The 25863-nt window shown below is 34.2% G+C and overlaps 1 protein-coding gene across 1 annotated transcript; it reads left to right on the top strand.

Moving 5' to 3' along the window:
- Positions 1 to 719: 719 nt before the first annotated feature.
- Positions 720 to 2005, top strand: LOC133315359 (transcription factor ORG2-like). The gene is made up of 3 exons (XM_061516964.1): positions 720 to 1033; positions 1494 to 1852; positions 1957 to 2005. Exons 1-3 carry the CDS (start codon positions 770 to 772, stop codon positions 2003 to 2005), a joined length of 672 nt encoding a protein of 223 aa, XP_061372948.1. The 5' UTR covers positions 720 to 769.
- Positions 2006 to 25863: the final 23858 nt, after the last annotated feature.

Here is a 25863-nt window from a genome sequence, read left to right as displayed (position 1 = left end):
TAGAGTTATTATTATTTTATTTTATTTTTTTAAAAAAACCCAACCTATTCAAAGCGAAAATTTTAAATTAATTTAGATTTAGATCCATTGTATCAGAACATAAACAGGTCTTCCTTTATCACCGGAAGACAATTATTCTTTACATATCATCAAAGCTCCGAAAGTTGTTTTTCACTATATTCTCTGCATGTCAGAGTATGGAAGGGAGAAAAGAGTGTCTACCATACCATGTTATGTAATAAGAAGTAATCCAATCTACATCTCAAATAATTTTTACCAAGCCTTTGAAAGGTTAAAAAAATGGGTTGCATGAGTACTATGGTGGACTAATATGTCTTTGTGTTCTTAATTGAAGGCCATAATTTGTTTATTTTCTTCTTTTGCAGCTACTGGAAGGCAGTAAATATATTTCACTGGCTTCTCTTCAATAAACTAATAACCGAACACAAAGAAAACTAGTCAGCATGGTAAAGACTTTTTATGTTGTCATTTCACCAGACACCTAATCTTTTCTTACTCTTAATTGGAAGTATCACAAAGAGAATATACGGCATTATAATCTAAACAAATAGAAAATAACGTGATTGCATACGCTTGCATGCGCGCCTAGCCCATCCATATAAACCGCATACTAAAGAAAATAATGTACATATAAATAAATAAACACGGGTGCTTTCATAAAGTATGATATTGTATAGCTATATATACAAGTCAAGATCTTCCTTATTGAGTCATTCTTGTATTCTCCTCTCCTACAACATTCTCAATCATGAATATGCTTAGAGAGGAGGAGCCCTTAAGCCATAACCAGAAGAACTACTTTTATAAAAATACTGTGTCCTCATCAGAGTACTCATTTCCATATAAATTCTCTTCACCACAGCCACATACTGAGGTTGATCGGTCTCCACCATCCCCGGACCTTACCGTAGTAAAGAAGCTTAATCACAATGCCAGTGAACGTGATCGTCGCAAGAAGATCAATCGCTTGATTACTTCACTTGGTTCACTTCTTCCGGTGGCAGATCAAACGGTACTTTAAGTCCTCTCTTTCCTTCCTCTTTTAATTAAAGAGGAGCATGTTCCCATGCAACTAAAATCCTTCTTAATTTGAATATGTATTTAAAATCTTTTGTAAGCAACAACTTCAAGAAATTAAGAATGGTTATCCATCGCTAACATGATTGATTCTAAAAGATTATTGTCAATTGGGATGTTTATTAATCAAAATAATTTAAGAATACAAGGATAAATATATACCAGTTTCCTTTTTTAATGGGTGCAAAATATATACCCGTTTCCATTTCCTATGCATTTAGACTCATTCTCTGATTAATATTCAAACCGATTTGTCCACAAAAATATTAAATTTTCAAGACTATTACTATTTCCAAAAAGTTGTAAAAAACATTGTTCCAAAAAAAAAAAAATTTGTTAAAACCAACATGGTTTATCATCATCAATAGAGATATAATTTCATGTTAATGTTGCAGAAAAAAATGAGCATTCCGGACACAATTTCGCGAGTCCTAAAATACATACCTCAGTTACAACACGAGGTGGAAGGACTAACTAAGAAAAAAGAGGAGCTTCTATCGAAGATTTCCAAGCAAGGAGATGCAGTGAAGAAACAATCTCAAAGGAAGATTTCCCAACTAAATTCTGTTTTTGTAGTTTCAGCAACCAGGCTCAACGATAACGAGGCTGCTATTCAGATTTCATCTTACGAAGTTTACAAGACTCCACTATCTGAGATCTTGCTGTTTTTAGAGAATAATGGGTTTTTTCTGCTAAATGTTTCTTCCTATGAAACCTATGGAGGGAGGGTCTTCTATAACTTGCATTTACAGGTATGCTTTATATTAATATTTACTTTTCTTTTGTTGTTGTAGCTTGTTGGTTTTTTCTTTCTAAAGTTTGAGAACTAACTAACAGTGCCTGGTGCATCTGCATGTGGAAAAAAACTCATAGGTTAGAGTCTGAGAATATTCTGACTAAGCAATAGTCAATATACGAAGAAACAAAGCATTTTCTATTTAAATTAATGTTTGTTCTAATTACGAAGATTGGATGATCTTCAGTGCTTTAAAATTATGTACCTATTTTGAATGCAAGGATTGAAAGTTTACAAGGGGCTTGTATGGTTTGTTAAAAAATTACTACGAGGAAGATGCATGGATTCTAAGAGTTAATGTATGTTATGTACTTATGTAAACATAAATATATGTTGATGTCGCTTATCTTTTATTGCAAGGAGTAGATAGAAAAAATAGTAAAACCTTTAGGATAAATATAAAGAATTTTTTTTTGAGTTTCTCACGTTTGTTTTATGTCATGCATGGTAGATAAGAGCACCGAAGATCATTAATTTGATCTTCATAATCAAAACGAACGTTAATATGATTGAAAAATCCTTTGCTTCTTCTTATAAATTGACAAAAGTTTAGATAGAATTTCATACTCTAATCTAGGTTTATCTTTGCTTTCGTGTATTTAGGACACACTTGGGATTTAAATGTTGTTTTGTTATTTTCTTAGTATTTTTGGGTGATTTATCCCTTCTTTTTTTTGTTATTTTTCAGATATCGGTATTCCCTATTGACATAGAACGCTGGAGCGCTAATATAATGGAGTATTGGAGTGCTAGGATAATGGAGCGTTGGAATGCCGGAGCTAAAATATAACATCTTCTAGAAGGTGTATGCTATAGCATTATGAAGAAGGAGGTCCCATAGCCCACAAGATTCACAATGAAATAAGAACGTCCATACAAGTGTTGTGGTGCTGACTGCTGAGAAGTTCATCTGCTAAAGCACGCAACCTTTTTGATAGTCTATAAATAGGGATTCCTAGCTAGGCTAAGAAAAGCATATAGTTTTCATTAGTTTTTTTTTGTTTTTCTTTTTCTTTTTTGTGTATTTTGGAGGAATAAAGGCTATGACAGCCTCTTCAATGGAATTAATCCTTAACCTTTCTTCTCTTTTCTTTGATGTCTTTCTACTCATTTGTGTTAGAAGTAGATAGAACCCAAAAGGAATTTCTTATGAATTAATTTTGTTTTCAACTCAATATATATTTTTCCTCTGTTGAGGTTTTATAACATTCTTAATGCTTTTATGATTTGGGAACCAATAGATTGATATCAAGATTGTATGCTAAACGAGAGATCTGAACATATAATCTAGAATTGGATAGGCATTCATAAAGATGAATGGTGACTGAGTGATCAGCATCACATAATTTATATGCAATCTTTATAAATTTTATGTTCTTAATGTTTCAATTTAATTAGGGGCTAGCCAAAGGATTTATGATTTCATGATTTATTCAAGGGATAAGAGGCTCTCATGTTGTATGAATTTGAAGTTTTTTGGTAAACTATGTATTTCGAGGAGTAAATAGTTATAATATTAAAGTTTTTTTTCATACCCCTTATAAGTGGGAAGTACATAGTTATAATATTAATTAAAAGTTATTGTTTTTCTTATATTATAACTATGGGAAAAATATTTCTGCAGTTAATGCAGATAAGTTATCTGCATTTATCTGCATGTTTTTGCGGGTTGATCCGTTTTCCTGATGGTTTATGGCTTGGTGGTTTTGAGTATCATATTGGTGCTTGTAGGCAGAATTGTGGGGAACCCTTAAAGGTTTGGAGATATGCTGGCAATTGGGGTTTAGGAAGGTGGAACTAGAAGGAGATGCTTCTGAAGTTTTCTCTTTTCTTGCAGATTGCAATGCAACTTGTCAGTCGCGCATCGTGGCTAAGATACAAGCACTTATTGCTCAGGACTGGGAGGTTACTCTTACTCATATTCCTATGATGCTCTTCAGAAAGGATCAGGATTTTGGCATCATCAAATCATGCCAAATCAGCTTGCTCATCTTTTTGATCAAGATCTCCATGGGATTATTGACCCTGGATAGTTTGTAGTTTTTGTTTGTTTTATGTTGGTTTTTGTTTGGGGCTATGCCCCTTATTGTTATATATAAAAAAAAAAATTTAAAAAAATTATAAATATAAAGACTATTATAACTCTGAAATAAATTAAAATTACAAAATACCATGATTTTCGTCCCAAAACGACGTCGTATTGGGCTTACTGCAGAAAAAACAAACCCTATAACTATATATTCCCCCAAGTACATAGTATGTAGGAGAATTTTAAATTCCTGTAACATAGAATGTTACAGAATTTTAAATTCCTGTAACATGAGATAAAAAGGACCCTTTATTTTGAATTATGTCGTAAGAGTTTGGATCTTAGTTGAGTTAGGAAAATTTGATTAGCAACAAGACTAATATCATTGAATTACAACTGAATTCAGGATTGAAAAAAGAAATTTGGGGAAATCGAAACTTAGGGCTTATTTGATCGTATTTTGCTTTTTTTGTTCTCAGAAACTATTTTGTAGAATAGTCAATGAAATGAATACTTCTTGCATTTTATTTATTTATTTTAAAAGTTAAAAGTCAAAACATAAAACAGAAACAACTGAAACATATTCAATTAAATTTAATTCTAAAACTAAAAAATAGAAATAATTTTTACAAAATAAGCGTTATCGAACAAGTTTTTTTTTCTAAAAGTTAAAAAATTATGTTTGGAAACATAATTCAATCTAACCCCTAATAAACTTAGGGTTCGCTTTTTCTGCAGATAAGTTATCTGCAGTAAGTCCAATACGACGTCGTTTTGGGACAAAAATCATGATGTGTTGGTAATTTAATTTAATTCAGGGTTATTATAGTCTTTATAATTAAATTTTTTAATATTTCAATTCCAAAATGATGTCGTTTTGGAAATAAATGCAGATAACTTATCTACTGTAGAAATATTTTTCTGATAAACTTATTATTTCCATTGCTTAGATCTTTTTAATTAATGTTGTTTTTATTTATTATTTATTATTTAATTATTTTTCCATTAATTATTTTTCAATTATTCATTACCTTTCCAAGTATTTTGGTTTACCTAATTAAATCCAAGATATGGTGAATCATTGCTTTAACCTTTATGGTAACAATACTTCTTTACTTTTTTTATTACTGGTGCCATCAATGCACTTATTGGAAAGTCATGTCAATGTTTTGGATTGGTTTGTGTCAAACAATAAGTTTTGCAAAAGAGCCTTGTTCGGCTATTGATTTCTGTTTTGAACTATTTTAGTTGGAGTAATTTTTCATTTTACTTTTTGTTTCTGTTTTTAATTTATTCCGTTTCCTTGTTTTAATTTATTTAATCAGAGTAATTTTTCCTTTTTTTAGAAGATTTTATTCTTATTTTTGTTCTTTCCCTCTTAATTTAATTTTTGTTGGTTTATGCAAAGTACTGCTGATCACAGTACTTTCGAGTTTTATTTGGCATTTGAAGAACAACAAAGAGGAATAAAAAAGTTGCTCATGAAAAGGTAAAACTTGAGAACCTCCAACCATCTCGACCAAACAATTAACATCTTGCATGGCAGGCAATGAGGGAGGTCGAAGGCGTATCATGAGAAATTATGGCACAATAAGGGGGGAGAGGTATAGATCTAGCATCACAAGATCAACCATCAATGCCAAAGCCAACTTTATTGTCCCTGGTGCATGCAATAGAATCAGTTTAGGAGGGGGGATGTGGAAGACCCGAATTTGCATATTAATTCAATCCTATAGATGTGTAATACAATCAAGATGAATGTCGTTATTGATCACGTCATAAGACTTAGACTATTCGATCCCTTCTTTATTGAAGGAAAAGGTGGAAAGATGATCAAAAGCATGCATTATCGCAAAGGAGTTTTACACCTTTGGGTGACTCAGCATATCTTTGGCTATATTCTTCACCATTTAAATATATGAAGTTGAGGAGCGAAATAGCATGCTTCTCTCAAAAAGAAGGAGAAACACTACTTGAGGTGTAATGTCCCACTAATTTGTGAATCTACTAATTTACCAAATAGTAATCTGGGTACAATTTATCTTGCCAACAAATTAAGAAGTTAGATAGATATGTTTGTGTTTTTTCTTTGAAGTATTTTTGCTCTAAAAAAATGAGAAAAAATAATGAATCATGGGTGCACTTCCTAGGAGAAAATGTACTTTTAAAGCTTGGGCCATCTATTTTATTTGTAGCACACTTATAATAGCTAGGAGTCTCCAATAAATATATTAGAAATGATTGAACTTGTCCATGATAAATACATTCTTGTGGTTTATGTAACTATCCTCTAGTTGAATTGTTTTTTCTTTGTTTTTTTTTTTTTTTTAAACAACTCTTTCCAACTCTATCCATTATACCAACTTAATTGTAAGACAAGGTGGTAGAAAACAAAAATAGACAACTTGGATAATCTACCATGATTCTAAACATGACCCTCTGATTTAGATTTTTATTTTTTTTATTCCATGAATTTTGCATCACATAATATTTAAAATATTATATTGTTAAAAAATTATAATAAAGCTAAAGGTCGAGAAAATTAACTCACCTTGCTTTTAATATCAATCACTTGGTCTGCAAGAGACCATTATTTCCTTTCTACAAATTAACGCCAAAGCCTGAAGTTGGTAGTTGGTACCAAGGTAAAGGAACTCATAAACCCCAGGCTGTTTTTCTTCCTAGCTATAATATATATTTTTTTATGACTTTTGGAATTGATTTCCTTATTTGACTCCATTTGAGCTTATTGATGAATTTCTGTGTTAGTTTATTAAATAACACAACTGGACAGCCTTCATTTTAAGTTACTTTGGAGAATCTAAAATTAAAATATCCATATGTTTTGTTTATAATGTTGCAATTTACCTAGTTGGTGTCAAGTTTGGTACTTAAAGGTGTTTAGGAAGAGAAAACTGGTTTTGCAATGGATGAAATGATCAGTCCAAGACTTATATGATTTGGCGAGGAGAAGAAGAAACGATATGTTAACAAAAGGCTCGTCTATTTTATGTTTAAAAAAACCTTACTTTACGACTCTTTGGACGTGTAAAATTTACGGTGAAATGGGGTTATTTTTGAGAGATTTTGCTCTAGCTATTAAAAGTGCATATTCTATTTAGAAATGATAAATAAATTTTTAATTATACAAACTCCACATTAATTGCACATACAACCAACGTGGGACTATATATCTCAATAATACTGTCACTATAATATTTCTCATTTGTTTTAATAGCAGTAGATGTTAGCAAATGTAACCTCTGAACATCGGGTGAGTTCAGAATTTTACAAGAAAAAGAAGTCAGCTGCAGAAAAAAAAAATCCCACACCTTGATCCCTCAAGCTTTTGTCCGTTTTCAATCATAGAGTAAAAAAGAATACAAATGTAGTTGTCAAATTATTTCCAACACCAAGTGATAATATAAACAATCTAAAGAATACACTGCTCTTGTTATCTCTTGTTTCATTCTAAAACTCGTTATGATTAAGCATAAATGATCTTCCCTTTTTTTTATCCAATAATATGCTAGATTGCTAGTGCTTTTTTGTCGCTGGCAATCAACAAGTTTTATTGATAGTACTACTACTTGTCTCGTCTTCTTAATTTGTGGGTGAACTAAAAAGATGGCCTAAATACAAGGCTGAATTAGTTTGTAGTTGCTTCTTTTTACAATGTATAGCAGTTCATCCACTGTTGGTAATCCAAGTATCCTAATTAATCATCATACACTTTGTACTAGAATTGATCAGTGTTGATTTAGTTTGAAAGAACTCTTGAGTGTATTATCATATTATGATAGATTTCAAATATTAAAAACCTCTCACTTGGTATGGTCTATGACTCTATTCTGTAAGAATTCTCCAAGTTATCGTTTTAAGTCATATGATACTTGTATATGTTGTCCCAAATGGGCCCCGGGAGAAATCAAGAATAAAAGGACCCTTGTGCTGTCTTGTCCAATAACAGTGCATTACTTCGCAACAAATTACTCAACGTAACAGACTTATAACTGCTAGCCACAGTAAATCCTTGGTAGATATAAAAAAAAACAAGAGAAGAGGTTAGTACAATTGGGATTATTTGGATGTCAAAATTATTCTAAAAGTTACTAATTACTTCAGGATATGGCAATTACATAGAAATATACCAAAATGTACATTATGGGTCAAAATGTGCATTACACGCGTGTGGATGCTGATAGGACATAATAATATCTCTTATTTAGTAAACAGTGGGTGATATTAGAAATTATTAAGAGGTTTGAACCCGTATATAAAGCAGATGAGATTAATAATCACAAATCATAGTGCAATAGTAAAATTAAGAACAAACTCACAATATTGAAGAAAATGAATGAACACAGTATATGCAGACGAATGAAATAAATCAGAGTCCATAGAAAATATTTCCTTAAGACAATTTGTCCCTTCACTGATGCCAAAGATTGATAGACACTTATCTCCCAGAATAGAATAGATTACGTTTGAAGAGAGATGGCACTACCAGTTAACAGCCCGAACAAATTAACATAACAAGATGCCAAAGGAATTACACTGAAAAACAGAAGGAAGGATGCAAAACCGGACGAAGGAAAAAATTCGAGCGGCAAAAGTAACCTTCCTTAGCTCATTCATGGACTGTGTTATGGTTGTCCCTTTTACCCAAGGTTGGCAGTAACCTTCCTTAGCTCAATAAGATGCAACCAAAGAACCACAAGAACACCTAGAGTACTCTTTCAAGACAACCATGTACCTAGTTGGAACCAAAGACCTATTCATGGCGAGAGTGTTCTCCCCTTGCTTAGTGTGCCAATTGTGCATTGGTTCAATGCATTGCCACTGTGCTCCATTAACTCGTTCAAAGACCTCGCATAGAAATTTTGCTACTAGAAGATTCATCCAAAGTCATCCCTTACCCTGTCTCAAATCCAACTGAGGGATGAAGAGAATTTTCACGATTACCCTAACAGATTTAATACAGAGGCCATGTAGGTCAACAACTTGGATGAGATCATCCATCTGCACCTCCTCATTATCAAAATCTCTACACAAGACCCCAACCCGTTCAAGATAAGGTAATCCAAATATGTGAACATGGAAGAAATTGAAATGGCAAACGCCATGTTCGAAGAAAGTCTCCCCCTGACCAATGCTGTGATGTGGAGGGACAACGGAGAAGAAGGAACCCAAAGATCCACCTATAAATCACTGACATCCATCTTGTTTAAGGGAAGTGTGAGAGCTACACCCCTCCAACGTTTTAGGGTCCTAGTTCTGGAGAGAAGTTCCTCAAACCGAATGGCGAAATACTGTCCGAATCAAGGTTAGGTAGATAGAACAAAACATTGTATTTTTCAGGATGGTTATGTTCATACTACAAATGAACGTCTAACTTGAAAGATGCCATCGAAAAAGTTAAGTGGGACGAAAAGCTAAAGTAATATATCATCTACACTCAAGGATGAAAGAATAACGGAAAACGACGATGCAACAAGGGTAGAATTGAGAAGCTGCAGTCCTAAGAGAGATAGCAAGGGAAGAGAGCGTCAAAAGGATGACCACTGAGCATGATCCCAGTTCCATCACTCCAACAACAATGATAAATCGGAAATTATTGTCTCATTTTACCTGAGATAATTATCCCATGCTCTTCTCACACATAAAAAAAATTGTGCCACTATTTTTTTTCTTCTTTTTTTTAATAGGTGGTAGGCCCTACCACTTCATGTATATATGAAAGAAGATAAATATCTCCAACAATATAAGATAAATAGAATCTATGGTAGTTTTGGTGTAAGAGATGGCTCAGCTAACACATGAAAGAATTACTCAAACGAGACAATTTTCGTTAGGACGAAGCTCTTCTTTAAAGAGCACAGAAAAATTTCCATCCAATACAAAAAATATTTATTTTGAGGTTCTACATAACAACGGTAGAATGATATATATGAGGAGCCAGATATGAGATCCAAAATTACCAGATAAATGCTTTTGGACACAACTTATTACCACTGTCATCCCTCGGGGTTACATCTTCCCCTCTTTTTAATTCATAAAGAAATTTATAGCACCTCAAGTAGATCTTAGTTGAGGAAGAACAAGAGATAGATAGAGATATAGAAATTGGAGAAATAGAATTTCATAATTTTCTTTGCTACCTTTCTTTGTATTACCAAATTACAATTCATATCATAGGAAAAACGTTTGTCTTGTTAAATAATAATATTTTTTTTGTCATTTTAAGTTAAACGGCCATATTTTTGTCATTTTAGCAACAGTGAAAAAGAGAATATTGGAGATGAAAGAGAATATAAAAATCAGCAAATATATAACAAAACATGGACATTTCACTTTAAATAATAAATGTAAACAAACAAACTGCAGAATTAAAAAAAGGCCTTGAAATTAGAATAACTAATCTATTGGATCCAATAGTCTTCCAAATAAGAGGGTTTCTTCTTAAGCCTCTTGAACCCATTTTTTTTTTTTATTATTATTTGCTTCCTTCATGAATGAGCCCATATTACAAGATGGCTTCCTGCAAAATTGTAGGGAACCGTTCACAATAGCCCAGCCCAGACCAGGTTGGCATAGGCCCATTAGACAGACAGTGAGGCCCAAATATGTACATGAGCGAAGCCCAACAATAGCAACTTAAGTACACTTGTTTTCATTTTAATTTTTTTTTTTTGGTACAGTTTTCATTTTAATTTTTGTTGTTGTTTTTAGGGTTTTATTTGTATCAAGTAACAGGATCAATTACTTTTTTTTCTGAGAGAGTGAGATATGGGTTCCATGCAAGAGAAAAATAAAAAAATAAAGAAAACAGAAAACACTGCTTTCGATGGGAGAGCAGGAAAAAAAACATGTTTACAGTGACATGACAATTGATTTTCCCTTGTTTTTATGCCTTAATTGTAATTTCATTTTCCGTCTTCGACTATAAGATCGATAGTGAAGAATTATGAAAGTGATTACTGAGAAGTTTCTTATCTCCTCTCTCTGTCAATGAAGAAAGCGTTGATGTATTTGGTTAGTGGTAGACCAAATAACCAAATTAAATAATTATAAAATCTTGATATAAATATATTAAAAATATCAGTTGCATTTCCGGATTAGATTGAATGGTTTTGAGAAGGAAAAAAAAAGTCTTTTAATTCAATTATAATGATTTTTATTTAATTATTTCATCGGTTTGGTTCTAAATTTAAATTCAATCTGATCGAGTTGTTTAGAATAAATTATTTTTTCAATTTTTTTTAAGGACATTGTATAAACCCTGAAATATACATTATATATAATAAAAACTAATTTAAACATCAAATACTTCAACTAAGTCATATCATAACTGATATCGATAAAACTAAATTTCGTATTTAGTGCCTGAAAAAAAAATCGTATTTACAATTATATAACTAAATATAATCTACACAATGCTACAATTCTATCCATGTTTGAACTTATAAAGAAAACAAAGTCTTAAAAACTGCGGTTGGGTTACATGCTAATTTCATAATTATACAGGAAAGTAAATAAATAAATATGGGGGAAATGTATATCCTTTTAAATGATAGTTATTTTAGTTAAAATTACAATTTTTATTTATTATTAAAATTGAAAAAAAAACTTTACACTTTTTTTCATTATGATTTCTGTTTCTCTCACTATACAACACAATAATTTTAATTAAAATGTCACAATTTTATTATTGATGGTATCATGAATCATAAATAAAATCATATATATAATACTATTAGAAACGTCTTGTTTATCCATGGTTTTTTTTCCCCGCAAATAATGATTAAAATTCCATCGAAATCATATTTCCGGATGGACTTTCTCACCGCCCAAAGTCCGTCGACAATTTTGTTCGTGTGAACAAACATTTTGTCAGAAACAAAATATTGTCCACGCTATTTTTATTTTTATTTTTTTAGATATATTCTATAGATTCATCCTCCGATTCGAGATAGTTTCAAAATTAAAATTTTAAAATTTTCCAAAAAATGGTACGTCGCTCTCATTCAATGCTCTCACCCACACCAATTACCTTTGCTACTCAACTCTCATACGCCAACTAAGTTATCAACATTTGATTGTCCAAGGTATTTTCCGACCAGCTAACATTCGGTCAATACTCTTAGGGGGTGTTTGGTTAAGGAGTTTTGCATTGTTTTCCAGCAAAGTGATTTTCGCATACTCAATTGTCCATGTTTGGTTCACAGATGTCTTCAATTTTATCCATCAAAGCGAGTTGTCTAGCTATCGTGTTTTGCATGTTAAAAAACAACAAAAGCACTGTTCCATAAAGCAACTTGGAAGGTGGTATTTGTCTTTGAAAATCGAATAAGTGAAAAGTGGTACAAATGGGTAACACAATTACCCCTCACACGTGAAAAGGATAATTGGTCCTATAGGGTTATTTTTAAAAAGATAATTTTGTAATTTCAATAAGTTTTTCCATCAATTTTTTATCTTCAACCAAACACACGTTCAGGAATTTCACTCAATTTTTCTGGTAAAATTCAACCAAACAATTTTTTTAAAACTTTTTTATCTAACTCACTTTCTCTGCAGATCCCTAGTAATTACATTTTTCTAGTAAAATTACATCGGCCTTTGAAAAACTGATGCCCTAATTGGTGGCTTGAAAAGGGTGATTTTCTTTGCATTTAACCACAAAGAATTTAATGAACATCCGTCATGAATTTTGCACTTCTTATTTCAACCTAAAGTATATGCAGTGGGTAAAAGTGACCAGCTCATACCCGCCGCTTTTCCAATCTATTTTTATCAATCTGATGTGGGCGTGGAAAGCATCCACATGAATGTACCGACGAAATTAGAAGAATAATAATCCATTAAAAACCTGGTAAATAATTCGACGAAATTTCGTCATCGAAATATTTGTGTTTGTTCAGGTATAAATATGAAATAATTATTTTAAAAATTACATGCTGATTTAATAATGTTTAATTCAATTCCATAACCTCTGATTGGCAATTCAGTAAAGGCAAGTGAAATTAAGTATTTCGATTTATTCCTGTGATAGATGATTATATAATTAAATTAATACATACTTGGAATTGCAAATTATTCATATAATAGGTACACGGCTATAATTGATGTCAGTATAATATAAGAGTGACAACACCATGCAACATAATAACAAATCTTGGTTCAACGATGTAAGTTCACTTGAATTGAAAATAATGTTAAAAACCAACATCAACATCTCTTATTTCAAATGTCAAATGAAATGTTAGCCTAGTGGACTAAAATAAAATATTTGCACATGAAAATAAAATTGTGTCATTATCATGAACAAGGTCATCATGATTATCATAATTATGTTGATCTTCATTATTTGAATCATTAATCGAGCTAGTATTGGGTTTTGCTCTTTCATTAAAGTCCAATACGGCCTAGTGTGTAAGAAGAGCTCAATAAACCTAAAGCTCATTCTACTTAGGGTTAGGATTTCTTGGAATCCATATATATTCTACACTTATAGTCATCAGCCTCTCAGGTCTTCACTTGGTGGTTGTAGAGGCTGAGATAAGGTCATCTCCCTAAAAGTGAGATAGTGCCTACACACTTTTCATTTCCCCTCAAGACATAGTCTGGAAGATCTACCACAATCCAGCTTCAAGGAGGTTGTTCGTACTGCGGCGCTGAGGAGATCAGTTCGTGAGTTCGTGCTATGACGCAAATGACTCTAGTTTGTGGAGCATCAGCTCAGATCTGCGCTACAAGAGGTAATTGTAAACAATGATGATCCTATACATCCAAACCACAATGGTCTAAACGCTTTCGCAAGATGCAATTGCTTCTACAATTGGTATCAGAGCCGGATTGTGTGTTTTGATGTGGATCTAGTTTTGATTCACAATTTCATGTACTTAGTTTTGCTTCATGAAATATAGTACCTAAGATTTCTATGTTCATTGGTATGAATTTTGCATGAGTATCCTTATGATTCTTTTCATTAAAAATCAATTCTTTATTTGGTTTTAACTTTAATCCATGGTAGATATTTCTTTGTATTTTCTTGGGTTGTAACAAGGAGGCTAATCCCATATGATTAGGTTTCCTCCTTGATTTTAGTCCACTTTTTGTATATTATTTCTATGCATTTCAAAAATTGTAATCAAAGAAGATCAAGAAGATACAAAAAGAAGGACGTTTGTCGTTGTTTGGACGTGTTCGTGATTTTTCGGTGGTCAATATGAGAAACCAACCACATGGAGTGAAAGAAGAAAGAAATCTGAGTAAGAAGGCAACCAGTTTCGGCTGATAGGAGGTCAGACGCGCCTTCACACATTGCCAGATGTAAGAACCCGCACTGTTAATTAAAGAAGTTAATTAATTAATTATGTGAAATTAGGAAATGATTCTATAATTGACCCTAATAATTATTATGAGGCTTTAATAATTATAATTAGTGAGTAAGAATGTTGAAAGACGATTTTCGGAAGAAAAGTGCAGATATCGGTTCTGTTAGTCGGTATATATGTGTACCAAAAAAGTATCCTGAAAAATTATGAAAAGTGATTATATATTATTAGAATAATATATTGGACTTGTAAAACGAATTTCAAGTTAAAATAATGAGAATTGGTGTTTGAACTGATACCGGCTATAAAAAGCGCGTACCGGAAAGGTGCTCCGAAAATTATAAGAAAAATATGTTAATTCTTGTAAATTTGAGTAGGTTAAGAATCCTGAGTTTGGGATTAAAATGCTAAGCGTAGCAATTAAAGTTAATATTGTGTGATTAGTGCTTAAGTGACTATATGTAAAGAACCTTGGGATACACCACCCCAAAAGCTAGCTCAAAGGGTGAGAGTGCCCAAGGCCTTATAAACTCCACATTAGTTGCTCTTCAACCAATGTGGGACTATATATCTCAACACGCCCTCTCACGCAAGAGCCCTCTTGGCTTGAAGCGTGGATTATGCAACAGGCCCAATCTTTGGTTTACCTTTTTTGTGCTTCCACTTTAAAGTGGGGAGCGGTGAAGATCGAACCTTAAGCTCTGATACCATGTAAAGAACCTTGGGATACACCACCCCAAAAGCTAGCTCAAAGGGTGAGAGTGCCTAAGGCCTTATAAACTCCACATTAGTTGCTCTTCAACCAATGTGGGACTATATATCTCAACATATTAATTTAATTAGTGGGAAAGAACGCAGTAGGGTGCATATGGGTTTATGCCCTGAAATATAATTCTGATGGCACTCTTGAGATATATAAGGCTCGATTAGTGGCCAAAGGTTACACTCAAACCTATGGCATTGATTATGAAGAAACCTTTGCTCCAGTTGCAAAGATGAATACAGTGAGAATCTTGTTATCCCTTGCTACCCATTACAATTGGGATATAAATCAATTTGATGTGAAAAATGCTTTCCTCAATGGTGAGTTAGAAGAAGAAGTCTACATGGAAATCCCGCCTGGTTTTGATTCTGTGAAAGGGGAAAATAAAGTTTGTAGATTAAAAAAGGCCTTGTATGGATTGAAGCAGTCACCTCATGCTTGGTTTGGAAGATTTACTAAGGTTATGATGACCTTAGGATACAGACAGAGCCAAAGAGATCACACTCTTTTCTTCAAGCACTCCCAAAATGGGAAGCTTACTGTGCTCCTTGTATATGTTGATGATATTATTATCACAGGTGATGATTTTGTGGAGAGACAGATTCTGCAAACACGGCTTGCCTCTGAGTTTGAAATCAAAGACCTTGGGAAACTGAGATATTTCCTAAGGAAAGAAGTAGCTCATTCAAGCAAAGGAATTTTTATCAGCCAGAGGAAATATGTTCTTGATCTTCTCAAAGAAGCAGGAAAGCTCAGGTGTAAACCCTCTAATACTCCTATTGAGCAGAATCACAAGATGGGCTATGAAGAAGAGAGTCCTCCAGTTGATAAAGGACAATATCAACGGCTAGTTGGGAAATTGATATATCTGGCCCATACTAGACCAGACCTAGCTTATGCTGTTAGTGTTGTCAGTCAGTTTATGCACGATCCAAAGGAAAAACACATGCAGGCAGTTGAGAGAATTCTTCAGTATCTTAAAGGTACTCCTGGTAAAGGATTGTTATTCCGACGTGATGGCAATCTATCTTTAGAAGTCTACACAGATGCTGATTATGCTGGATCCGTGACTGACCGTCGTTCTACCACTGGTTATTGCATGTTTCTTTGCGGTAACTTGGTGACATGGAGAAGTAAGAAACAAGATGTGGTTGCCAGATCAAGTGCAGAAGCTGAATTTCGAGCTATGGCTCAAGGAATTTGTGAGTTACTGTGGTTGAAAATTGTACTTGATGATCTCAAAATAAAATGTGAGGGACCTATGAAGCTGCTATGTGATAATAAGTCCGCTATTTGTATAGCTCATAATCCAGTTCAACATGATCGGACTAAACATATTGAGGTCGACCGCCATTTCATCAAAGAGAAACTTGATAGCGGGTTGATTACCACTCCATACATTCCCACTGGGCGTCAATTAGCTGATCTATTAACAAAGGGGCTTCCTTCAGACAGATTTCAAGAACTTACTAGCAAGCTGGGAATGATAAATATCTATTCCTCAGCTTGAGGGGGAGTGTTGTAAATAATATTGATTATTTAGTTTTTATTTAGTCATTTATTGTTGTATTGGGCCAAGCCCTTTGTTGTATTGGGCCAAGCCCATTAGGTTAAAAGTAGGTCAAATATATCGAAGAACTATCATGCTCGGCCATTCATTAACAAAAAAGTTAACAACCAGCGATAAAATCAACCAAACAAAATATCAAATGATCTCTGATTAGAAAAATAATTACAGATCCAGACAGAAGACAAGAAGACGAGAAGAATGGTGGTGGTCCGGTCCAAAAACACGGCCGTACGCGCCTCCACGCGCCGGAGAAAGGAGCTGCGCGTGGGATTCACTCGCCGGGAAAGGGGCGGCGCGTGAGAGCGCGTGGATGGGCTTCGCCGGCTGAGATTTTTCTGGTGTGGTCGTCCAGTGAGCGCGCACCTGTCTGTGGGTGGTCGCGGTTGAAAAGTCGCCGGAAAGTGGTCCAAACAGTGAAGACAGATCTGATTGGAGGCGGTCGGAGGTGTTTCGGTCGTTTGTGGCGGAGGAACAATGCATATAATGATAGATCGGAGGAAAAATAAGGTCAACAATGGTCCCCTTGGTCCAAAAGGTCCCCGGAAAAATTTTCCGGTGGCGGCTGATGGCGGCAAGAGGCAAAGAAATTAGGGTTTTGTTAAAAAAGAAGATAATATGTGCGGAAGCAAAGCCTTCAGATCGAGAGCTCTGATACCAACTTGAAAAAGGGTATTCTAATATATTATAGAATTGTAAATAATGTGTACAAAGGGTTCTCTATTTATAGAGAATATTTGACCTACTTTTAACCTAATGGGCTTGGCCCAATACAACAAAGGGCTTGGCCCAATACAACAATAAATGACTAAATAAAAACTAAATAATTAATATTATTTACAACACTATATATATGTTAGTTGCACACAACCCTAGGTTGATTCATCAACTTTGTGCATGAGTTGGTGGCTGGTCAGTCCTTGTTTCTGTTCCTTTGAGTTTTCTTCAGTATTTTTAGAGATCAAGTGTCACTTTTGCTTGGTTTCTTCATCTCCAAACACTTGAGCCTTGTGTGAGTGGCCTTTGGGTGTGTGTAGAGAGAGCTTTGTTCTGAGTTGAGAGGCTGTGTGAAGTCAGTTTGTGGGCTGAGTGGACTTCTGTGAGGGTGTGAGCTTCTTCTTTGGTTGTTGGAGCTCCAAGGAGCAAACTTTGTGAAGAAAGATCCTTGCTTGAGTGGTATTTTTCGTGTGCCTTGAAGGTCAGACTTGTAGAGGCAGTGTGGTGAGCTCCAAGAAACCTAAAGCTCATTCTACTTAGGGTTAGAGTTTCTTGAAGCCCATATATATTCTATACTTATAGTCATCAGCCTCTCAAGTCTTCACTTGGTGGTTGCAGATATGGGTGATAATAAGGCCAGAGGCCTATCAGGGGCCTTAAGGGCCCGTTTCGGCTCGGCTCGACTCGTCTTTTTTTATTATTAAGCCTAGACTTATACTCATGCAAAAGCCTTTTTTATTTAAAAGGCCTCAAGCTTCTATAGCCAAGCCCGGCCTTGAAGCCTTGGAGGCTGGCCCGTATACATTAAATTTATTTATTTTTATATTTTTATATTAATCATTTCAACATCCTTTTCTCAGTTTTCTGTCTCTGCTCTATCTCTTCTCCCCGATCTAAGTCATCGTCCCACCAACAGGTAAATGAAGTCATGTTCATCATCTATTTTTATAAGCCATGCGGATTCCACGGCTTATAATGATGCTTATGGCGGCGACCGTGGAAGAAAATTTAATGTAAAATGTGGAAGAAAATTTATTGGTGGGGTTCAAATCTAGTGTAAAAAATCTAGAATATTAAGGAATGTGGAAGAAAATTTAATGTAAAAAATCTAGAATGTTGAAGAAAATTAAGGAAAAGCAACGTAAAATAAAGTAAAGGTGATGCTGTTATTTTGATTTTTTAATATTAATGTTTTTTATTATAAAAGAAACAACTATTATTTTCTTACAAAAAAATACATATCAGTGCATGATTAATGTGCTAAATACTGCTACAAATTGGAAGGTAATGTTTTTATTTTTAATAAATAAACAGGCCACAGGCTTGAGACAGGCTTTTATTTTTTGTAAACGAACCAGGCTACAGGCTAATATTATATTCATAACAGGTAACAGGCTAAGGCCAGTCTGACACGCTTAAATAAAGGCTTGGCCCGTTAAGATCAAAGCTCAGCTCGGCTCGGCCTGTTAACACCCCTAGTTGCAGAGGCTGAGGTAAAGTCATCTCCGTGAAAGTCAGAGAGTACCAACACACTTCTCATTTCCCCTTGAGACATAGTCTGGAGTATCTGCCACAGTCCAGTTCAAGGAGGTTGTTCGTATTGCGGTGCTGAGAAGATCAGTGTGTGATGTGATGCAAAGGACTCTAGTTTGTGGAGCATCATTTCATATCTGCGTTATAAGAGGTAATTGTAAACAATAATGATTCTATACATCCAAATCACAATGATATAAACACTTTCGCAAGATGCAATTGCGTGGTTGAATTGTTTGTGTTTTATAACAACAAGAATAAAGTGGTGTAGTTAACAACGTGAAATTCCACACTGCCCATTGTGTTGGAAGTATTCAAGTATGAGTTATAAGAAAGTACCATAACGACTAGACATAGACCAAGTGATAACTATATAAAGTGCAAAAAGACCCATAAACCTACAGCCTTAAGGTTTTGGGTTAAAATGTGGTGTCAGTTCACTTATTATGGTTTGTCATTTGGCCCATTGGTAGATGTACCCTTTGCAAAGAGTTTTGGGCTCCCCCATACCATTCCCAACACATTGTAGATATTTCAACGTCATTGTAAAGGCCATCATAATTTCCTTTGTTCCCTAAGCTTTTCTTTATTTGGTTTTAATTTCACTTTTATTCTCCTTAGACTCCGCTGATACTTGCTTATTTTGGGTGGATCGTGTATCTATAATATGATACATATGATTAGACTGTGAAAACAAAATGGGTTAAATTTCTATTACTTTTTAACAAAAAAAAAAAAAAAATACCATATTCAACTCACTAACTCACATAGCTTTACATAATAAAAATAAATGTAATTTATTGTTGACTTTTTTTATATCTTAGATTAATGGAATAAGTTATATTTACAAATTATTTATTTACAGACTATATTAGATACTCTGAACAATACACACTTAAGTGTTTGTATTTTTCGAAATACATAGTATGATTTGTAAAAATATGTAAATAAAAAGTTTGTAAATATAACTTTACTCTAATTAAATTAATAATTAACAATTTACTTTTGTTATGTATAGTCATGTGCTTGACATCCTAAGGATGAGTACCATCCCAAAGAACTTGTATAAGGGCTCAAAGTGTCTTTCTGAAATGCTTAGAGATGCGAGGTTGTAGATTAGGATTAACTGTATCGAAGAAGATCCTTGGAGGAGTCTACTCGAACATTATAAGTATCTCTTGATTTTCAGAAGGTCTCAGCCCAAAGCCAAGAAGAACAAGGCTTCAAAGAAGGCAACTCTCTCCACGCAAGCGGATCTCTTAATGTGATATTTGTTGTTAACTTTTCTTCTTTTAAATTTTATATTCAAATTCTTTTCAATAAATTATGTATTTATTTTTTATTTTTTATTTTAATTTATATATTCTTAGATTTTATATTTGTAAGATTTGAAGTCCCGGTTCCAAGTCTAGGAAATAATCTCTTAACAAAAATACAAAATTAAAACCGTGTATGATTTAAATACTTTTTTCTTAATTTTTTTTTTTTGTAATTTATATGTTTTTAAAATTTATTAATTAAATTTAAAAATGTCCATACAGTGAAAAAATACTTGTTTTCTCTACTATTTGATGGAACTCTAATTTTTTAGTAGATAAGCAAAGGTTAGCTAGACTCTCAATTCTTTATTGTTTTAATTTGGACTATTATAACCGTTCATCTTAAGAAATTAATTTTTTTTTAAAGAAAATAATCTTTGCTGACAAACCCTATTAAAAAGTCGCAATTAATATTATATTCATCCATCAACTTATCTAAATAATTACAAATATAACACTTAAATTATTTTGAATAAAAGTACGTTGCCTAAGCTAAAATTCTAATTCAAACCATTCAAGTACGAACTAGAAGCACTAAAAAACTAAGGAATTATATAAATTTTAAATCATTAAGATTAGTTGAGACTAGACTTGTTTGGTGGTATTGACTGAGACTAACATCTGTGGTCCTAAGATTTGTTGTATAATTAAGAAGCTAAGCTTTGATGGTTGCCATTTGGCGGACGCAGAGGCCGCATAACATATATATTATACAGGATATCATATGATATAATATTTTAACACGTTAATTTTAAAAAAAGTTACATTTTGATATGTTAGGACACGATTTGATATTAAATAATATTTAATTTATGTAATATATATTATATTTAATATTCAATAATTTAATAAAAAAATAAAAATAAACTTATAATATCCATTAATTTTACAAAGAAACATAATATATTACAAATATTTATATTAAACTCAATAAAATGATAATTGTAATTCAACGAATTTAATTGTTGGAACTAAAAATACAACACAAATTTTAAACTTTTTTTTAGTTTCTGCAATGCGTATTAAAGTGTCGAAGAGTGTCATAATGTCGATGAATATCAGACATGACATCAAATCTTTTGAAATACCAGTGCAGTATAACATATCTCTCTTACACGTGTGATTTGTTCCTCACACTAAAATAGTCTGGACAATGCAGAGTCGTATGTGATTTGTTCTTCACATTAGAATACTCTGGTGCTTTTTTTTAATACTAATTACTTATTTTAGTTCAATTCAAAAGTCTAATCTTCGTCCAATTTTTATTCTTTTTCTTTTCTTGATAAAAGAACCTACACCCTTCATTAAAAGTAAGTACAATAGTCGCCTAGTAACTCGCCTAGTAAAAATGTAAAACCCGTCTAATAACACACAATATTGCTCAATATTGTATTACACTGCAACATGTATAATGAGTGGCTTCACAATTATTCTTTTTGAAACTATTAGGTCTCTTGGCAGAGGCATTTGTTGGGTCCGTGGCCCATGATGGATCTAGTCCAAATTAATGGGTATTTTAATCTCTTATTTATAAAAGATGATTAGATGTTGAGCCGTCATAAAAAAAAAGATAAAAGGAGAAAAGAGAGAGAAACGTGCAGGAGAATAGCGCAAGTTAAGGACGAGGATTCTGAGAAAGAAACCCAACGTCATTGCTGAAGAAGAAGAATATCCTATAGAGTAGAATTTTCTATCCCCTTTATAGATAGTAACAATTGTGTGAGGCACTTGTAAGTAAATTCATCCTTTAAAGGGTGAAGTCCTCTGGTTATTTAGGTAGAGTGAATCTTGTGTAATCCCGTTATTCACAGTGGAAGTTTTTATAGACATAGTACATGGTTTTTACTCTTCACATCGAAAAGGTTTTTCACGTTAAAATTCTTGGTGTTCTCTTCCTCTTTATCTCTGTTTTATTTATGATTTGCTATTATTGTTCACCAACACTTTCGCAATCGACCTATGAAGGTCGGGCTAAGAATTCCCGGGCTCCGAGACACAATAGTGGTATCTGAGCTCTTAGATCAAGGGCTTTGTGAGGTCAGAGATGAAGGGTGTCGTAGCGCATGACGGTGATATGTTCAAACTCACAGCGGAGAACTACTCATATTGGAAACCCATGATGGGGGATCATCTTTATTGTAAGGATTTATATGAGCCCATTCTGCGCACGGTCAAGCCAGAAGGGAAGAGCGATAAAGAGTGAGATCTCCTCAATTGAAAGGCGGTCGCTATGATCCACAAATATATCGATAAGAGCATGTTCGAGCATGTGTCGACCTACACAAATGCTCACGAGCTGTGGACGAAGCTGGAGTCCTTAATCCAGAACAAGATGCCACCCAACAAAGCATACTTGGTGCGCCAGCTTGTGAAGCTAGACTACAAGGACATGCAAAGCATGATTAAGCACCTGAACATATACAAGCGATCGTCAATCAGCTGATAAAGATTGACATGAAGATTCATGACGAGTTGCAAGCCCTCTTGCTACTCGGCTTGTTGCCTAAAAGCTAGGATACTTTAGTGGTGAGCTTAGCAACTTGGCCACAAAAGAAAAGATGACACTGGACTCGGTTGCAGGCAGCCTATTGAGTGAAGAGGCTAGGAGGAAAGAATGAGGTATAACCCAAAAGTATGAAGCAAATGTTGTTGAAAATCGTGGAAGAACGACACGCCGAAGTCGGAGTAGAAGCCGAGGTTGTGATAAGTCAAGAGGCCAGTCAAAGCCAAGACCAGATACTCTCACATGCTTCTACTGTGGAAAACTGGGACATTGGAAGTCAGAATATCAAACTTTGAAGAAGGATCAAAGGACCAGCAGTTAAGCTGGATGCAATAGATCATCTGAAGAAGAGTGAAGAGCAGAGCACCACAGTTGTAGCAGACATGGCCAAGGTCGACGTCTTCTTGATTGGTGAAGACAATTATCTGAATGTAGTATATGACGATTGTTCATGGGTTGTGGACTCAGGAGCATCCTTCCATGTCACACCCCACAAGGAGTTCTTCTCATAATATCAAGGCGGCAACTTTGGTATTGTGAAGATGGGTAACCAAGTTGCCAGCAAGATAGTGGGAGTTGAAGAAGTCACGATGATGTCCGACATAGGTTGTAGATTGGTTCTGAAGGAAGTTAGACATGTACCTGATATGTGGCTCAATCTCATATCGGCAAGAAAGCTCGATGAAGTCGGGCTGTTAAACTATTTTGGTGGGGGAAGATGGAAACTCGCCAAAGGTAGCTTTGTGGTAGCCCGAGGTAAGAAAAAAGATCTCTCTATCTTATACAAGGGAAGGTCGGTGATGTGCCTCTGGCAGGTGTAGTTTTCTGTGTTAAAATTGATAAGAATTGAGTCATAAAAGAGCAACTTAGATACATATTTGCTTATTATATTGATTCTTTCTTTTCAATAATATTTCTCACCTATTGGTTGTGTTTTTACAGGAAAAAAGAGTGAAAATTACAAATTATAAAAAGTCTGTTGACGCGACTCCACACGGATGTGTCACAGTAATATGGACAGAAACATGGCGCGGACCGACACCAAACTGGCGCAGACCCGTGCCAGTTTACGAACTGTAAAGCGGGCAATTCCAAGTGGCGCCACAATTATGAAGCAACATGGCACCAATTTCATGCCATCTAGCGCCAATTCTGTAACACCCCGTATATATCCGGTAATGTTATCATAATATCGTATTAAGCTGCGCTTAATAAAAATGCGAAATTACTTTTTCTTTTCAATTATGATGCCATTTACATTACCAACTTGCTTAATAATCAATTAATAAAACATCGCCTGTATGTAATTGCAATAAAACAGCTAACTGAAATACCTCATAACATAGATAATATAATTGTGGCTCTAGTCACGGAACTACAACAATGTAGACCGGACCATCTAACAGTTTATACAACTCCAAACTACAAGTACTAACAGAAAGTGTCATGGATAATCCCCATACTCACTCAAATAAGGCAACATGCCCAACATCAGTCTCGACAACATCATGTCATAAATAGCGGAAAACATAAACAGAATCCAAATCCACTCATGCTAACAAATAAGCAGAAACAACAAAATCAGCTAAGCTCTGGCCTCCCGCCGCCTGAGGCATCAGTACCCATACTACCTGATCCTGAAATAAGCATTCCCCAAACGTGGGGTAAGATCTCTAATCTAGAAATCTCAGTAAGTCAGTGAGTCCTCAAGGATCTTCCACCCCAAGCTCACTTACATGTGCAATATAAATTCAAAAGCAGTTTATCATTTATTATTTCAAAAACAATGCAATGCAGCAGATAATCATGCCATGTGTGTCAATACTAATCTACTGGCCAGAGACAGTGCAGGTATACGTCTATCACCTATACACCGTGCAAGTACCACTTGCATTCACCCCGGTACACCATCTTGTATGGCGCTACATACTCAGGCTTCCCGTCAAGATGAAACAACACATGCATATTAAAAGCCATTACATGTAAAGTTCAATCAACATATCAAATATCCAAAAGCATGTACACAGCATGCATAAACCATACCCCCATGGGACATGGTGGAACCACAACATGGCTAAACCGAGGACACGAAAGCTTACCTTGCAAGCTAACTCCAAAAGCCAAGAGTCCACAGCTCAAAGTCCAAACACAGCAGATTCACAATCTGTTATGGATCAATACTAGCACCAGTTCTCATTATCTGGACTTGAAACTCGCTTTATCAAGTCCTACATATTATTCTAGTAATTATCATGCACTTACATTAATTTTCCGGGATACTTTTTTGGTACGCATTTATACCGACTAGCAGAACCGGTATCTGCACTTTTCTTCCGAAAAGCGACTTTCAGCATTCTTCATCACTTATTACGATTATTAAGCCTCATAAATAATTATTAGGGTCAATTATGGAATCATTTTCCATTTTCTCGTAATTTATTAATTAAATACCTTACGACAGAATTAGGGAGAAGACCTATTCTACTGAAGAAAGACGACGGTGGTGCTCCGAGAGGATTCTGCAGATCAAGTTCTTCTTCTACTTTCTCTTTAATTTTATGCTTTTATTGAATATTGTATTTTTAGCCATGATTATGCTTGGATAGTTAATTTTTATTGTAGTTAGGGTCACAAACCCTATGTGAACCCTTGTTACGACGAATTGGTTTATTTTTACTCATTTATATAAATTGTCTTTATCTCTATCATGTGCGTATTTATATTCTCTTTATTAGAATTGATCAATCTGATAGTTGAGGATAGTTTGAGGGTTAGAACCCTAGATAGGAATATTGGGGTTTTCATCCTGAAAGGGGGTAGGATGACGGTTCGTATGCATGCTAGGAATAGATGTGTATTGAATTGCAGATGCTTGAATTATCGTGTTCATTGCTTAATTCTCATGAGGGGTTACTAAGGGATTAGGATTCCAATTGAGATTAAAGGGTTAAATTACCAAGGGATTGGAATTTAACTAATTAATTCTAGATGATAATTATCTGAGTATTTATATAAATAAGTATTTTAAATCAATCCAAAGTAAGAAGTGGGGATCATAAGGTGAGTGCGCTCCAGCTACAATGCTTTTCTCACATTTACAAAAATCAATTCTCAGTTTATTGTTCTATTTCTTATAAACAAAATTACAAAAACAAGTCTTTATTTTTAGTTCTCACTTTTACATAAATCGACAATATT

The sequence above is a fragment of the Gastrolobium bilobum genome, unplaced genomic scaffold (assembly GCF_033153095.1).
Source record: "Gastrolobium bilobum isolate Gb01-03AN ecotype WA unplaced genomic scaffold, APGP_CSIRO_Gbil_v1 utg52455, whole genome shotgun sequence".
Lineage (NCBI taxonomy): Eukaryota > Viridiplantae > Streptophyta > Magnoliopsida > Fabales > Fabaceae > Gastrolobium > Gastrolobium bilobum.
This window is presented reverse-complemented; position numbering and strand designations above follow the sequence as displayed.

What these genes read in the sequence shown, in the direction of transcription:
- LOC133315359 (XM_061516964.1), top strand. Translation starts at nt 770, where the DNA reads ATGAATATGCTTAGAGAGGAGGAGCCCTTAAGCCATAACCAGAAGAAC. An exon ending in TTCCGGTGGCAGATCAAACG is followed by an intron (nt 1,034 to 1,493) that starts GTACTTTAAGTC and finishes TTAATGTTGCAG; the next exon opens with AAAAAAATGAGCATTCCGGA. An exon ending in TATAACTTGCATTTACAGGT is followed by an intron (nt 1,853 to 1,956) that starts ATGCTTTATATT and finishes CATCTGCATGTG; the next exon opens with GAAAAAAACTCATAGGTTAG.